Genomic DNA, 17,441 nt, shown 5'->3' on the forward strand with positions numbered 1-17,441 from the left:
ATAAACTAAATTAAGAGGATGCGAGAGTGAAAGTTTGGACCTAGGACGCAGTAGTTGAATGGAAAACCCTTTATTTTCTAGGACAATCTATCACTTACTTATTATTGTCGATTTAGATCATAGGTAGGGATGGCAAAAGCCTCAAGAATTTGGGTATCCGATGATATCCAACCCTAATGGGGTGGTTATGGAGGACAATAAACGATTATAGGGTGAGTTTGAAGAATGCTTTAAAAGCCCGATTCAGATATGGTGCAATATGGTATTGCCATCCCCTGATCAGAACCTGACCCGATTATATACGTATATTAAATTATCAATACAATTCTTTTAAATTATGTTTGTGAGTCATCTTTATTGATCTTGTTGTGTCTCATATTTCCTTACAATTACAAGGGTGGATCTCTTTAAAAAATTATTTACTTTGTTATTAGCTTTTAGGTTTTGTGTTCCAAATCTGTGTAGGCAAAAAGTATTCTAGTACAAGGTAGGCAGATGTCTGCACCGATAACGGGAGGCCGAACGTCAGTCTGCCACGACGACACTCCTGATCTCTTACTATTTTCAGTGCAGATATCCGCTCCTAAAACGATTGCACAAATTAAATGATCAAGAAAACACAAATTACAAAGCTATTTGATCCACCAACGTTCAGTCTCCGCTCCACCTGAGAACCTGCGATCTATTTCCAACCACAACTTTAATGTACGTGACATGATAAAAGCTCGATCACCAGCTCAAAAGTAGACATGCAAGTCTTGTTGGTGCCACAAATTTCGAGCCTCACATCTCTTGATTTCAATATTTTTAGAGCAAATGATATAGCGTTTGCGGAAATTATGGGATTGTTTAAGCGGGGCATTCAAGATATAAGACATATACCAAAGTGGGGCATTCAAGATATAAGACATATACCAAAGTGGGGCATTCAACTTATTGATTAATTTTGCACAAAGAGTCTTTGTATAGATCACCATATATGTACACTTCCATTTCCGAAAAGTAGTCGACATGAATTCTTTGAATCTAACCAGGGTGGTGACGATGAGATTAGATTTAAGATAGGTTACAAGTTTGATATATAGAATAGAAATACTGTTAAGATTTTTTTTTATTAATTTCAACTTGGAACCTCTTTCAACATTAGAAAGATAAATATCAGTAGATCAAAATCTAGTTGATAAGTGTTCTCAATTTAAGACCGAAAAAACAAAGATGAGGAAGAAATAATCGAGGGCTTAAAATGTAAGTATCCTTACAAATATGAACGATAATGCCTCACATAATACATGGCTTGGCTATAGGAGAAAATGATGCTTTGGGATGCAAAGGGGATGTCGATGTTGTAGTGGCCCCGGGGGCTGGGAGCCAATACATAAAGTCGTAGAAAACTTGCAGTTTAGACTACAAACAACTAATGAACTTTAAATTATGAGGCAAAGGCCAATGATGAGTCAATTTTTGGCCCCCGGGGCCATCCTTGTGAAATTTTTTTGGTCCTCTTTTTGTTTTGTTTTGTTTTGTTTTGGTTTCTTCTTCTTGTTTGTTTTTCCTTGAGATTTTACATGTTGGCATACCTTTTCTTTTATAAGCTTAAAATTATTTTGGATTTTTGAAAGATTTTTTGTGACCATGATTTTATCTCACCAAAAAAGTTTAGAGGGAGTAATCTTGTTCCTTCACTTTTTCTTTTCTTTCCTTACCAACCTTGGCGTTTTTAAATTGGATGCACTTGAGATTGTGAGTATACTCTAGTGTTGGTGGTGAACGTGACCGATCTCCCCCTAAACTTTATGTTACCGAAAAAAAATTGGATGCACCCTCATCAAACCATTTTAGTAAAACTTAACAATGGTTGGTTCCTTATAACTTATGAATTATGAAACAGAGATGGAAAATAACTCATTAAAAATAAGAAATAAAAAATTATGATCGCGTGTCAAAATGTGATCTATTTATAATGTGGAATGACAAATTCTTTGATAGAAGTCAAATATTTTCCTTTCTAAAAAATTGATGCTTATTTGATTAATTAAATTATGAACACGATCAAAAGGAACTGATTTTATTGTTAGGGGAGATTTGAGAGATGTCAAATGTTGGAAGGGTGTTTGATAGTCGTACTCAGTGTTTACAATATTTATGAAATTGTCGATATTTCCGTTGTAACATCCAAAAAATCAATGATCGATATGAAAATGGGGGTTGAAATGCAAACTTCACCCACTGTCGACGAGATATAGGAAAATCAATGAATATTGGGATGATATTTTTGTTGAGAATTTTTTTCTCTAATTTTGACTAAATTTGAATCAATTGATATACCCATACCATTGCAAATTTCTATCGAAGACAATCGATATATGCATCGATATTTTCATAAATTTGTGTATTGTTATGTCCACTTATATCGATATTTAAACATTTGTCGTATTCGATCAGTATCAATTGTAATAGTATTTTCTTTTAGCTAAGTTAAGACAAATGTCACTAAACCAAATAATAATTAAAGCGATGCTACCTTCAGTTTGCTATGGTGAAGTAGTTTTTTTTATTTTTTTTTATTTTTTTATTTTTTATGGTTTTAACAAACGATATTATCTACACTAAGAGGATGTGGGAGTTAACTAATTCTCACAATGAGTTAGCAATAAAGTGGTTTAAATTCATCATTGATAAGAATCGAACATAAAACCCCTTATTTACAAGTGAATTATAAAATAAGGTCCCTTTTAATTAAAAATTAAAACTAATAAATTGTCAATAATGGAATTGCATGAAAGAATGGCATTGAGGGCCAAGAGGGCAAAGTGCCAAATCACAAATGAAGAGTACACTTGAGAATCCAGCCTAGCCGTTGAATGCAATGCACCACCTGCAAAATCCCAAATGGACGGCTGAGATTGTCTGGTGAGTTCAAAGCAACCGTAGGATGGCCATCTCTCACGCACGTCGTTACAGCTCACGCGCGGTTGGTGGACGTGGTGGGGTGTCCAGGTTGGCCTAGCGTGAGACCAATCATGTTGCGCGGTCTCACCACGTCAGCGGGAAAGACAGCAACACCACCTGTGAACCCCACACCCAATAAAAACACAGTCCCAAACGTTCTCCAACAGTAACCTCCTCCGGCTGTTTTCGATCATTTGTTAACTTGTTGTTTGACCATTTTGCCCCTTACAGTTTATTCCATCGGATTATGCTGCCTGACCATTTTACCCTTTTGCTTGTTTTTGGTTGCTAAATTTTTTTTTATTAAAAAAAAAATTCAGTTAGTGATTTCACTACGGTAGTCCATATTTTCAGAGATTGGAAAGACTTAGAGAGGCATCTCAGCCTTCCTTTAAGGGCCATCGTGAGATTCACCAACTTCAGAAATCGAACAGATGACGTGTTGTGTGCAATACGGGTCTGGAATTCATCCTCACTACTAGGTCATCCCATGCTATGTTTGATTAATCTCCACTTAGTGGATAGTAATTAATTAATTTTTTTGTTAATATTAATATATATTCATCAGATTATCTATCACACCCACTAATTGAAGGAGATTGACAATGAAATAAGAAATTTCCCTGATTAATTAATCAAATTAATTGAGTAATGGTCTTGATCGTCCTTGTAAAGTGTGGAAGATTTGGGTCATGGCGAGGATAGTCTACACAATCATGTAACATTTTAATTAGGCTTTTAATTATTGATAAATTATATTTTGTACCCTTGTAGTTTAGGACAAACTATAAAGGCGCCCTTGTAATTTGGTTCATGTTTTTTAGAAATTGACACTTTACTACCCTGGAAGTGACAAATTGTTATACTATTGATTCTTTAATTTCGCTGTACTAGTTCCAGAACTGTATGTCCAAACCAAAACTGAACTGGCGACTCAATGTAGGAAGTTTAGGGTTTGAATTCTCAAGACTCATACTTTTAAGTTTTGACACATTTTCCATAATTTATGTCAGTTCAACTGAATCGACGACTCAAGATTTTAGAAATATGTTCAACGATCGCGCACCCAACTTGTGTGGTACGTAACTAAACCGAAATGATTGGAAACCAAAGATTATGTAACGATTCAATCAAGGATGGAATCAATGAAGGTTCACTGGGGGTAGATGCCCACACTCAAGTAATTTATTTTTTAAAATTGCAGACTACAGTTATAAAATATACACGCGTTATCTTTGAAGTAAATATAATATCTAATATCCAACATATCTTCATACTACTTCACTCCATATCAAATATTATATGAGCAAAAGTGCTCTTGTTCTATCATTCAAACTGACAAACCTCTCTCCACCACCTATCTATAGTAATATTTTTCTCATCACTTTGCCACTTTCCACTACTAGTCTGAAATTTTTGTAACATTGAGATTGTGATACATCATCATTTGAAATTACCCCTATTATCATATTGGGTATAAGCCATTTTATAATAAGGTCTTCTTAGTTGTTTTCCGGATTGCCCCCACTAGGAGAAATTTCTAGCTTCTTGTCTAGATTCAAATAGTGAACAAACCAAAATTCTTGCAAAATTCGGTTGGTTTTTGAAGAATACTAGTCGTCCACCAAGAATTTCTAGTTTAGTAACTACCAACCTAGTTGAATAGAAGTCTATCATGTTTCCAAGTTTTCAATAACAGCAACCGGAAATCCTCAAAATATTCGACTCTTATCTACCGAATATAGTTTTAGTAGCTAACAACATCATAACTCGTCACAATCTAGAGTGCCATCGTCTTTCTTGGTGAGGAAAATCACAAGATTGGGAAATTTTACAATATTGGATGGTGTAGGCAATAGTACTAGCCTAATCGAAATTGACAATATCCTTCCAAATGAGGTGTCATTGTGCATATTTGACATAAAAAATATTTCCAACAAAAATGTTATGTGCTAATTAGATTTGAAATCCTTATGATTAAGAGTCAAATTTATTTCTTATTAGTTTAATGGTGGGTCCCTTATTCAGTTGGAACATATCTTTTTCAATCGTATGCATTTCCTTTTATTAAAAATGAAAATTCCAGACCATTTAGTATTACAGTTTGGTAGTATTTTTTCACTTGTAAGTGAGATGTCTTATATTTGATTCGCACCAAAGGGGAATTTGAATTATATTATTATTAGCTCATTGTGAGACTTAATTCACTCTCTCACCCCTATAGTATAAAAAATATCATTTGTTCAAAAAAATAAAAATAAAAATTTCAATAATTGAGGATAAATAAGGTCACTTATACTCATAAGTCAAATCGATGTCTTTTCACCTGAAAAATATATTTTCGTCTAGCCAAGTATCATGAATAACATCTCACTTGCATATACGTAAATTCTCGTTGTTTCTAACCGATTCAACGGTCATAAACTTTTTCCTCTTTAGAAATCAAATTTTCCCTCCAAAACTCAAGACTACTTTTCCATAAATGGAAAAAAAAAATCCTTAAAATTTTGCAAAAAAAAAAATCCACAATTTATTTGCCATAACCTCATTAGAGAGTCAGTGTACCGGAAAAACGATCCGGTAACACCAAGTGTCATAATACAATTAGTTGGACACTTAAACAATCGGATCGTATTCTCAACACACTAAAAAATATCTCATTAGATAGGAGAGAAACATCCTAATGTGGATTTTCTTACCTTAACAAGAATAACTCTTGATGCCTTCCAACTTCTTCACATACCAAACAGGTGAAAGACCCCTTTCCTACAGAATTCAAAAACTTGCCAGTAACTTCCATAGTGGCAGTTTAGTCATTTTGCTACTATTTCCTATCTCCATCCGCTTCTTTGACAGTCCTCTCCCTCTCTCTCTCTCCCCTCCCTCTCTCGGATTTCTCGAACCAAACCAGAGCGTGCGTCACCAACTCCCTCCATAGCTTTCAAGTTCCAACCATCAGAAGCACTTAACCATCACAAAGTGCTTCTAATCCAAAAGCACAATCAATATATTCCTATACTCTCTGCTTTGCTCTGTTCCTATCCTCCTCTATCATAATTCAGTCGTAGAATTTTGCTTCCATTGCTCTTTGGTCTCGCTATCAATCACTCTTTCAAGTGCTTATTTAAGTCGTTTAATCCCAAATTCAAAAACCCAAGTTCGGGAACTGCCTGGTAATCTCTGTAAGTTCTTATTTTCTGTGATCTTTAGTGATTGTACCTTAAATTCTTAACCTTTGAATTGCTTATTTTGTTGGGTTTCTGCGTTTTCTTTGTTTTTGTTGCTTACCCTGTTCTTGGTATTTTTGATAACTTTGCATATATTGATGATTTGATAAAAATGTTAGTGCACAAGAACTAAATCCATGAGCCTCAGAGTGTTGTTTTTAATTCTTAATTCGTGAAAAACACTCTAGTGACAATCTTAGTTGATTAATTATACAATTTGTTTATTTGGTTAGACTGGTTTTCTGAGCCGCGTGTTTGCTATGAAAGGCTTGGTGGGAATGGGGATTTTGTAAACGTGATGGAGTGTTGAGTGTAAAATGGTTAGCTTCTATTGCTGTGCAGATGTTTGTTTTTTAAACGAATTTCGCGGAACTGTTGGAATGTTGAGGATTATGTGTTGTGGGTTAGAATGATATACATTGTGGTCTCAGAATTATCAAGCGTTTCATGACTGAAATGATGGGAATTCTTTCCCAGTTGGCTATGTTAGAATCATTTCATCATATAAAATTTCATGGTGTTTTTGGTTTGTAGTTTGTCGTGCTACAAATTGTGCTTTACATTTCTCTTTTGGATGGAGGGGTAAAGCCAGCCAAATAGAAAAATGAATGTCTCGAGGGTATCTCCTCATCTTGTTCTTTGGCACATTGGGAAGTAGCAGAATAAACTCTCACCTTTCGAGAACCTGAAAAGATGTTCATTTGGGAGTGTTTTTGTAGAAGATTTTTGTATTTTAAAAGTTTCATCAAAGGCTCTGAGTGATTCTCGCTTGCAAGTGCTTTTATTTTCATTGAAAGCACTTTTAAAGTTTTGCCACACACTATGGAAGTGATTTTGGCACTCCGGAAAATGATAGAAATTGTTATGACATTGAGTTCTTCTGGGGAGGATAGGATACTCAACCATTCATGTACGTTGACTGCCTAACTATATAGAATTCTGGATGTCTTAGTATTGCTATTTCATACCCTTGTTATGTCTTACTGGTATAAAGTTGAATCATTCATGTTAATCAAAATGGTATTAAAGATAAGATTTTTTGGTGTTTTTTTCCCTCTATTTTTCTGTGTCATTGTTCGATATTGTTATTAGTAGTGTGATTTTACTGGCCTAAGCCAAATGTTAATCTCTTTCATAGTAGAACTATTGTTTGACTTTGCTTACTTTGCATTTCATTTCATGAAGTATTTCACAAATGGAGTCTGAAAATGGGGTTACATTCGAGGATGAGAGTTGTGTTATTGAGGAAAAACATGTAGATGTATCAGTACCCGATTTGAGCAAAAAGGGCAAGAATGCTGATGGTAATATAGAAGTTCCTGCTGTGAAGGGAATATCTGAACCTGTGACAAAAGATGAAGGCATTAACTCTTCTGAAGTTGCGGTTGCAGCCATTCCACCTGGTAAAAATTCAAAAACTACAAAGGTACTGCATGCCAGAATTCCTTGTCGTTTTGAACTAGTTCTCTTATCAATTTCATGACACACATGTACCAATGCGCATTTCTACTTTATATTGTCTTTTCAGAATCCTCATGCTCCGAACAATGGTCTGTCAAAGAGCAAACCGGCCAAGGATAAACCTATTGTGAAAGGCGCAACTCCATTCCTGCATAAGGAGAGGGCAACACTTTCTCAGAGTCTTTCTTTTCCAGCAAGAGGATCTCGTACAGATCCTATGAAGAAGAGCATTGATGTGTACCCAGTGAAAACAGAAGTTAAACACGCCCGAGGAAATGCAACCAAGGCTGAGGCTCCCATTTCAGTTTCTCGTCTGAATAATCCAACTAGGCGTGCATCCACAGGAGTTCATTCAAAGGATGGGAACTCCACTGGTGGAGCTTCCATTAAGAGGACTTCTTTAGCATCAATACCCAGCATTAGATCCTCTCCAGTAAGACATTTTCAAGTTTTTGCTTCTGTATTTTACTCCTCTTATTATCTTTCTTAAATGTAGCTAATGCCCGCTCTTAATTGCATCAGCCTGGCAAGTCTGGTTCTGTGGATACATCCGCCAATAGCCCATCTGATGTGATCCGGTAGGTTACAACCTCAATTCAGTACACGAGTTTACTTAACCTTTATATTTTTGGTTCAAACATTACAGATCGTTGTAGTGTTTACTTATGTGGATTCTGTGCATAGGAAAAAATTACTCCACTGAAAGTTAATTCTGCTTAATGATATTGAGTAGTCATTTTATGATGTTTTGTGTGATAACAGATCAGTTGATCAAAGTTTAAATGCTGTAAAAACAACTCTGCCAATCAAAGAGGATGATGATGCTCACTCCGTTGCTTCGTATGCCTCATATCCTAGAGCACTATTGCTTCTCATCTCTTAGTCTTTACTGCCAGTATCTGAATTATTTATTTGTTGTACTGATACTTACATGAATTCTGTATTATATCAAAAGTACTACACCTAGTGGCCGGAGGATCAGCGCTTCTGGGTTTTCCTTCAGGTTGGAAGAACGTGCTGAAAAACGGAAGGAGGTTGGTAAAACATACCTCTAGTTTCTGATCAAGTTACCACTATTTTCAAAAGCTTGAAATATCAGGATGCGAGCCAGAAATTGTTCGAAAACACTCCCTCGTGGGTCTCAATCCACCATTAGAGTGCTGCAATTGCATCCTCCCAATATATGGAATTCAACTTATTGGGAGGATCCAATTGCGGGCATTTTGGATGCGGGATCTCCTGCTCAACTACCATGATAAAGTTTTCAGTTCGTATCACTAACGAACCTTATTCATCGTTCATCAGTTTTTTACAAAGCTAGAAGAGAAGACACAGGCTAAGGAAGAAGAAAAAAATAACTCACAAGCAAAATCAAAGGTGTGCAGACTAGTTTACAGCACTCTGACGATTATACCTTTGTTGTTCATGTATTGACTTGTTTATTTCTAATTTCTGTTTCATATATTCAGTTTCAGCGTATTCATTATATTTTCCGTATATTTATTCTGCAGGAAAGTCAGGAAGCAGAGATCAAGCGACTAAGGAAGAGCCTGACATTTAAGGCAGCGCCCATGCCAAGTTTCTATAAAGAGCCTCCTCCGAAAGTTGAACTCAAGAAGGTAAGTCTTAGACTCTTCTCCCATCTCTGCTTCATGTTTACTTTTGTGTAGCAACATTGTGTGTGACTCTTCTCCACCAATCAATTCAGATTCCAACCACACGGCCAAAATCTCCGAAGCTTGGAAGGAACAAGAGCTCCATTTCTTCACTAAACAATTCTTCAGAAGTTGCTGGGGTGTCTCTTAGCCCACGTCTGAATCGAGAACTGAATAATTCAAAGAAAGGATTAAAGACTAAAAGCGAAAAGGACGTCATAGATCCAAAGAAGCCAGTTAAAAAGTCTCAAACTAGGCTTCATTCTCAGGAAACTGCTGCTACCAAAACCGAAGCAAAGTGTACCGAAGAAGAAACACACGACCAGAAAGCGTGCACTGGAAAAACTGAAGAAGCTCAGGACCAATCAGGGCATCTTTCCAAATTCAAAGATGAGATAGAGCCTGAAGCGAGTGATCGCCAGATCAAAGAACCAGTCCTCGGTGCACCTATCCCCGAGATCATGCCCCATGAAGTTTCGGTTGGAGTTTAACGACGTACTTGTGATGCCGATGCATTGTGTTCATATGGTCTTGAAAGGTTTAAGTTGCATATTGCTGTGAATATGGAACCATCGTGGGATTACTCAAGAAAGTCGTTTATTGATATCTTTAAAGGTCAAATGTAGTTTGTTTGTTCTTTCAGTCATCAAATTACTGTGGAAGTTTGAAGACAGTAATGCTGTCTTTAGTGATCTATGGATTATGAGTCTTTCATTTATAATTGATGATTTCTTTTTTTCCCTACATATCAAAAGGCTAGGAACTTGGAGCGATTTTTCTTGAGTACTTGTAGACACTCAGTGACAATACGTATATAACAATTGGATCCGATGGTTTAAATTAGTGATCAATGACTCTTGGATCAAATCCAAAATGGTCAAATACGTGTCCATTCTTAGTGCTTGCAAGTGGTAAGCACTCAAGAAAAATAACCTGAAACCATTTTTCAGGTTATTGTTTCTCCCCGCTTTCCCAATTTGCATTAAACACCATGTCCAAGAATTAGGATTACAGCCACTTAGTATCATGGTCATGTGATATTTTTCTTTACTTTTTCATGTTATTGTTTCGATTCTCGTCAAAGGCAAATTTGAACCATATTATTGTTAGCCCACTGTGAGGCTAAACTCACCCGCCCCACTCCCTCTAATGTAGATTATCGTTTGTTCAAAGAAGAAAAAAAGAACTAGGATTACATATAGGCCTTTGACCTTGGAAGCCATTCTTAAGACACTGCAAGTTTCTTGAACCAGTGATAAAAGCTCATCAGGAAATGAAAAAGCTCAAAATCCCCTATGAAACACAACAAAATTGGTGGGGGATTTGAGTTCCCACCATATCGTGCTAAGTCACACAATGGGTCAACACTAGATATCAATCTCAACAAAAATATTATACATTCTCGTCAGTCATGTTAGTCGAACCTTAGACTTCTCACTAACAAGTATTACTACTCCGTAGTACTAGTTAGACAGAGATGATGCAGTTGGATAAGAAACATTCACCGCAATCAAAATACGCACAACATAAAAAGCCTATACACTCACATTAGCACGCGTGCGTAAGGCGAGCCTAGTTAGCGATGAATGATGCAAATATATGTTGATAATAAGCAAATGTTCTGTGAAACATCCAAAGCCAAGCTGAAATATAAAGTGTTAAATCATTTGCATCAACCTCCAACCATAAGTAAACAAATCCTCAATGCCTATCTTCATTAACATTTGAAGTGCTCCTCTTTTATATTACCTAGTTTTCGCAACATGAAAGGACAGACATGTCTCGCATTCAAGGGCATACCCGACAAATTCTAAATAATGCGTAAATAACAAAAACGCATACAAAATTTTCTTCCCTGCATAAATTTTTCTTGCAGCCTCTTAACGGTTGGCCTTGGCAACTCTTTCAATCTCATCCTTCTTCTTGATTGCATAACTGCACATAAAACACCACCAATCATCAGCGAAGAAACAAAGAATCAAGGGAAAGGAATAAAATCAGACTGCGTAACTCATGGAAAATAAAGAGACAATAAAAAAAAACTTTGGAGAAAATAACATGTAATAGGCAAATAAGCGCAGTACCTGTTCGAGGAACCTTTGGCAGCATTAATAAGCTCATCAGCCAAACACTCGGCAATAGTTTTGACGTTCCTGAAAGCAGACTCACGAGCCCCAGTTGTGAGGAGATAGATAGCCTGATTCACACGCCTCAAAGGCGAGATATCCACAGCCTGACGCCTAACAACTCCAGCAGATCCAATACGAGTTGCATCTTCACGTGGACCACTGATTGGCACGAAGAAGACATACAACATGAGAGAAAACAAAAACAAATATACAGAATTGAAAAGAAGAAGAAAGGTCATATCCATCGTAATCCCAACAGATAAAAATCAACATGTAATCAGGAAAACTATACTAAGGGGCACATGAGCTTCTCCTTAAGCATCAAACAAGGGACAAAGCAGAGGTCAATCATTACTATGAGGAAGATTGTGTGTGTACCTGTTAACAACAGCATCAACAATAACTTGGATTGGGTTCAGATCAGTTAGCAAATGAATAATTTCCATCGCGTGCCTAACAATCCTGACAGCCATGAGTTTCTTTCCATTGTTTCTGCCGTGCATCATGAGTGAGTTAGTAAGCCTCTCCACAATAGGGCACTGAGCTTTCCTGAATCGCTTGACCGAGTATCTCCCAGCAGTGTGAGGTACATAAGTTGCATGCTTGGAAGGTGCAACTCCAACATAATCCGCCAGTGAAATGTCACTGACCTACAAGTCGCAATTCACATTATAATTAGCAGACGTCAGATGTTCGAAAAAAATGAAATTCATCATATACATAACAAAAGATCTAGTCAACATTTAAACAAAAACAATTTGACACATGATTACCAATTAATCGATAGCAAGGAGGGCACACAGATGTCTAAAATTTCTAAAAAGCAAGAGAACAACCAACAAGGAAATGCACAACAAACACAGATCCTCCATGGTTAACCAACCATCGGTTCACTCTGAAGAATTATCTAATATCACAGAGTATATCGACATTCGACAACAAACCTAATGTACCTCTAAATATACGCGATCAATAATAACAGTCCAGCTAAACTTGTTGTTACGAAACTCAACCATATTCGTCAAATTCATCATAGATTATGGAAAACAAAGGTACGAAATTTAAGCGAAAAATCCAGAAACCTGGACATCATCGAAGCTCCAGCGGTTGAAGAGCTTCACGTCATAGTGCGCCAGCGTTGGTTCCAATACAGGAGCAGCAACATCCGCAGCGGCCATGGTTTCTGTATAACCGCAATTCAAGCTACAAAAGTTAGAAAATCTCAATGCTCCAAACCCTAGTTGATTAAAACACCTTCATCCAGCAGATGAGATTACAGAAATTTGAAGACTATTTGACAATGCCTGCCTCAAATCTTCCAAATTTTGAACAAATTAATTAATTACGGGGCTTAATTCTCAATAAAACAATAACATAACGAAGCATTAATAATAATAAAAATTAATAAGTTCATAGTAAGTAGCAGATTCCATGACACTGACCTGGAGGCTGGAGTTTCAGACGAGGGTGAGAGAGGTTGGAGAAGATAATAAATCGGCGCAGGGTACAAGTGTTTAATGTACTAGGGTTTAAGTGCTGGGGTTACTATTTTACCCTTCGCTATTGTATATATTTCACTTCTTTTTAGTTAATTTCCAAAAAAAAAATTCACACAAGTGAGACTTTTCGGTGTACCAGAACACAAGCCTCAAGGCAATACACAAGTGTCCATTCATATTATAAGTTTATAACATGTAAGCTACATTTTGCACTCCGTATTCAATACTGGATAGAACTATTCAATACGAATTGGTGTTAACACTCATGTGTATTAAATAGGCGTCGGTTAAATTAATTCGACTCTATTTATTTTATACACCTCATACCCGCTAACTTATATGCCTCAAAACTTTTGTATAATTTAGTCGGGTTCAAGTTTAAACAAAGACACGCTCTTTGTTTCTACTTTCTACGCATCGTTTGCAACCTGATGACGACAATGGCAAAAACGAATACTTGATTAGCTATACCAACGATTCCACCTAGGGGTGGGCAAACGGGTAGAGGAACCGGGGGTCAGGGAAGGTAATGTAGGTTTTGGGCGGGTACGGGCCAAGTCCTATTTTTTTGGGAACAAACGGGGCCGGGCAGACGAGGCCATGGTTATTTATAGGGCGGCCCGGTTCCTAAACCTTAGAAAAATGAGGCCCCGGACCGACCCATTTCTAATTATAATCAACGGTCGATATTAAATGATAACCTATCATCCAATCTGAACCGTTAATTTGTAACCTAGGTTTCCAAATTAGTTTCAGTTTCAGTCTCACTCTCTCACTCACTCCCACGCCCACCTTTCCACTGTCACTCCCTCGACTCCAACGACATCCCAGAGAACGCCCATCACCGCCACCGCGACCAACACAACGACACCACCACCACCCATCGAACCATCCTCCGACCTCGACGACATCCGTTACTTAGCCGGCTACTATCTACTTCTCCAAATTTTATTTTTGTTGATACGGATGATCAGTAGCATGAATAATATGATTGATTAGAGACTAAATCTTTAGGTGGGAGTAATTTGATGAATGCATGAACATTTGGGTGAAGAAATTGTGGATATGTTTGGATGGGAGTGGGATTTGGGATTTGAGATTTTGGATTTGTGTTGGGATTTGGAGTGTTTGGTTATTGATTGAAATTTGGGATTGGGATTAGGATCGGGATTTCAATCTGAGTAGGCAATTTTGAATGTAATTGGAATTTGATCAAGAACAAGAACTGCGTGCGTTTTTCAGATTTGGGGGGGGGGGGGGGGAGGGATTTTCTAGTTTTTTTTTAATTTTTTTTATATTTTTATTCTTCTAGTTTTGATTCATGTAGTCTCCCTGCGTTTTTCAAACTTATGGCCATCGTTTTGATTCAAGTAGTCTCCTTGCGTTTTGATTTCATGGAAATTCCTCTTCTCAGCTTTTACTCTGTATCCACTTTGTGTAGACGTTTTTGGTGTGGCAGCTGAGTTTTTCTGCCCTTTTCTTGGGGAAAACAAACACACTCAATCATATCAGATTATTCATTGTTGGTTGTATACTCGTAGGCTCGTAGCTACAGGTGTAGCAGCGGCTGTTTCAACTTTCAAGGTACCTTGGCAATGGTTGTTTATTCTCTTAGTGGAAGAGTCCTTGGTGGACTTCCTTCAGAGTGATACCATTACCAGGCATGTAAGATAAACTCCTAAGTGGTATTAGCATTGCCATTTCTTATGAGATTAATTTTAGAGTAAAATATTAAAATTATATGGAGCAGGAGTGATACAATTCATTGTGGTACATCCAGGGTAATACTGGAGTATTAGCTTTAGCATTGCCATTTCGTCTTTTTTTTTTTTTTTGGATTTAATGTATCGAACGATGTTGGACTTTGTATTTGGATTTCAATCTGTGCAAATGTGAACCTGCTGGGGCCTGGGAATGAATTTGAATCTGTGCAAATCTGTGCAAATGTGAATGAGTGAATCTGCTAGGGCTAGGACGGAATTTGAATATGTGCAAATGTTACCTTTTTTGGTTTTTGTTTTTTTGTTTTAATATATATATATATATATAACAAAAAAAAAAAAAAAAAAACCAAGGACCCGTGGACCCACCCCAAACCGGCCCAAGTTAGGATTGGTTCCTATATTAGAATCTGCTTACCCCGGTCCGACCAGACCCGTTTCCTTTGCATTCGGATCCGGTCCGGTCCCTCAAAAAATGGGCTCGGCCAGACCCATGACCAGGCCTAATTCCACCACAACCCTCCTCTTCTTCATCTTCTACTTTAATTTGATTTGTTGGAATGACAAAGTTTTCTTTACTTTGTTTGCAATAGGGTGTGTGGTGGTGGAGAACAACTTATGGCATGGGTGCACTGCCAGTGCTAATAACAAAAGAGATGTAAAAGAAAATAGAACATGTCCTTATATTATTGACATATGACGTCATCTAACGGTGAACACATGCCATACAAGTTCGAGAGGTGACATGCCACTTAGTACAACAGTCTAATAGTATTCATCTTCACTTAGTACTGCAATCTAATGGTATTCATCTTCACTTAGTACTACAGTCTAATAGTATTCCTCTTCACTTGTAAGTGAGAGGTCTTAGATTCGATTCTCGTCAAAAGCGAATTTGAACCACATTTTGCTGCTTGTTATGAAGTTAAGTCCACACACTCTGCCTTAATGTAAATTATATTGTTTGTTAAAAAAAAATAGAAAAAAAAAATTTGAAAAAGAAAAACAAAAAAAGTCCAAGAGGTGACCAAGCCCATCCAAACTCTTAGCCATAGTTAATTGTTATCAAGGGATCAATTATTCGGAATTGAGGTTCCCACCGTTGTTTTTTATGATGTACTGGGTTGCGAGGACTCCTCGGCCTTGGTCCATTTTGCTTATAGCCCAATGCACTAGGATCTTAGGTCATTCTTTTTGTGTTCAAAAATTCTAAATGAGTTCTTATAAATATGATGGCGTTATTACTTTAGATGTTTGTCTAGACCCTCTAAAATCTCAGAAACGGCCTTACTTTGAAGAAACCGACAACGTAACAAGAGATGATGGAAACTCACATATAACCGAAGTAGAGTTTACCATCAAATCTTTTCTAAGAGAAGGGGAATGGTTAGGGTACATTGAAGTACTTAATATAATCATTCATTGACAATTAGATATGGTTGTTGAATGTCTCTACAACACTACTGAGTGATTATACTCAGTTTGGTATTATTTTTTTTTCACCAAAAACTGTTTCGCTTTAAAGTTAAGCAGTAAAAAAATATTTGATAAGTCACTTAATACTACCGTCTAGTGATATTCCTCTTCACTTGAAAGTGAGAGGTCTTAGGTTCGAATCTGGTGGATAGCAAATTCGATATCAAATTAGGTTGCTAATTGTGTGGCTTAGCTGAACTCCCCCTCCCCTTAGTGTAAAAATTTCGATGTATTAAAAAAAATAGTATTGGGTAAAAATAAAATAGACCGCTTATTTTTAAAAGAAATGGCCTCCAGACAGTAGTTTTTAAAAGCAGCCTGCAGGTTGCTCTTAAAAGCTGCTTTAATAAAAAGTGGAGTTGAGCCTTTAGAAAATACAGTTTATCAAACGCTCAACTGCTTTATTTTGCAGATGGTTATTTCTAAAACATAGCAATAACCATTTATTAAAAGAAGTACAGCAATCTTAAACTGGACCTAAAAACCCAAGCCAAGTCCCTAAAAAGAGTTTCAAACAAATTAAGTTTACATCTCATGAATTTGTCTTCAAATCAACACGTTTGAAGGGTTTTCCCACACACGTTCCATGCATTTTGTTATTTTAATAAATGAGACGTTCCATGCAGTTGCCTATTGGGATCTTAATATTCGCTTTACAATATTTGGTGTTCAAATATTAAATCGAGTGGTTCAGGAATAAGGCTTTGCTTTGACCCTAATCAAACAATATTCTTGATTCCACTTCCACTGCACTAGCTGGGCACAGCTAATCGAATTTTGAGAAATTAAGATCTTCGAATTTTTTTTCTGACAAAATGAAGAAGATATTTGAGATAATTTTCAAGTTTGTCATAGAAAGTAAAAACCTGCCCCATGACAAAGAGGATATTGATTGAAACTTACCTCAGATATTGAAGTTGAGATACTCCATGGATCTGTATGTCTGGAGTCGACAGACTCAAAAATTTAGACTGTTAAAAAGAAAGAGAGATTTAAGTAATTCAAGGCTTGGCTATGTATGAAGTAGGTCAGTGAGATGAGTTAGTAGGAAGTAGGTCAGTGAGATGAGTTAGTAGACACCACATGATTTTAATTGAGTGGTTGGGATTTTCAAGCCCGTTAACACTGAACCAGAAATTCGAAAAGGATCTCAGCTCCAGATATTGCACATGTTTTATGCTTCCTTGACCATGGAAAAACTAATATGTTCATGTTAAAATTACATTTCTGACATATATTTCATCAAAAAACATGAAAACAAACAAAAATGTGTGCACATATGTTAAATTGTAATTAGCAAGAATGACTACCTATGGAACCAAAG

At 36.8% G+C, this 17,441-nt stretch overlaps 2 protein-coding genes across 4 annotated transcripts; one reads left to right on the top strand and one right to left on the bottom strand.

Moving 5' to 3' along the window:
* The first annotated feature begins 5,801 nt into the window (after window positions 1-5,801).
* Window positions 5,802-10,038, top strand: LOC103940268 (protein WVD2-like 4). 2 transcript variants are annotated; one of them, XM_048576682.1, is made up of 9 exons: window positions 5,802-6,122; window positions 7,362-7,602; window positions 7,705-8,070; window positions 8,160-8,215; window positions 8,400-8,477; window positions 8,593-8,671; window positions 8,943-9,014; window positions 9,149-9,256; window positions 9,346-10,038. In XM_048576682.1, exons 2-9 carry the CDS (start codon window positions 7,372-7,374, stop codon window positions 9,781-9,783), a joined length of 1,428 nt encoding a protein of 475 aa, XP_048432639.1. In that variant the 5' UTR covers window positions 5,802-6,122; window positions 7,362-7,371; the 3' UTR covers window positions 9,784-10,038. The 2 variants fall into 2 exon arrangements, with proteins under 2 accessions (XP_048432639.1, XP_009348636.2); XM_009350361.3 differs by having other exon boundaries at window positions 5,803-6,131.
* Window positions 10,039-10,875: 837 nt separating this feature from the next.
* On the bottom strand, window positions 10,876-13,010 carry LOC103940259 (40S ribosomal protein S5). Of its 2 annotated transcripts, none has more exons than XM_009350351.2 (5): window positions 12,864-13,010; window positions 12,504-12,604; window positions 11,800-12,071; window positions 11,377-11,580; window positions 10,876-11,227 (listed from the first exon to the last, which is right to left on the bottom strand). In XM_009350351.2, the coding sequence occupies exons 2-5, from the start codon at window positions 12,597-12,599 to the stop codon at window positions 11,173-11,175; spliced, it is 627 nt and encodes a 208-aa protein (XP_009348626.2). In that variant the 5' UTR covers window positions 12,600-12,604; window positions 12,864-13,010; the 3' UTR covers window positions 10,876-11,172. The 2 variants fall into 2 exon arrangements, with proteins under 2 accessions (XP_009348626.2, XP_048432318.1); XM_048576361.1 differs by having other exon boundaries at window positions 12,504-12,624; window positions 12,864-12,879.
* Between the last annotated feature and the right edge of the window lie 4,431 nt (window positions 13,011-17,441).

Source organism: the organism of the source record quoted next, unplaced genomic scaffold (genome assembly GCF_019419815.1).
Source record: "Pyrus x bretschneideri cultivar Hongxiangsu unplaced genomic scaffold, Pyrus_bretschneideri_v1 Contig9, whole genome shotgun sequence".
NCBI lineage: Eukaryota > Viridiplantae > Streptophyta > Magnoliopsida > Rosales > Rosaceae > Pyrus > Pyrus x bretschneideri.

Bases quoted from the DNA above. Each gene is read 5' to 3' on its own strand.
- LOC103940259 (XM_009350351.2), bottom strand. From the start codon at position 12,599: ATGGCCGCTGCGGATGTTGCTGCTCCTGTATTGGAACCAACGCTGGCG. The intron at 12,072-12,503 runs GTTTCTGGATTT...TGCGACTTGTAG, and splicing joins GGAGCTTCGATGATGTCCAG to GTCAGTGACATTTCACTGGC. The intron at 11,228-11,376 runs GTACTGCGCTTA...TTTTATGTGCAG, and splicing joins GCCAAAGGTTCCTCGAACAG to TTATGCAATCAAGAAGAAGG.
- LOC103940268 (XM_048576682.1), top strand. From the start codon at position 7,372: ATGGAGTCTGAAAATGGGGTTACATTCGAGGATGAGAGTTGTGTTATT. The intron at 7,603-7,704 runs GTACTGCATGCC...TTGTCTTTTCAG, and splicing joins AAAATTCAAAAACTACAAAG to AATCCTCATGCTCCGAACAA. The intron at 8,071-8,159 runs GTAAGACATTTT...TAATTGCATCAG, and splicing joins CCAGCATTAGATCCTCTCCA to CCTGGCAAGTCTGGTTCTGT.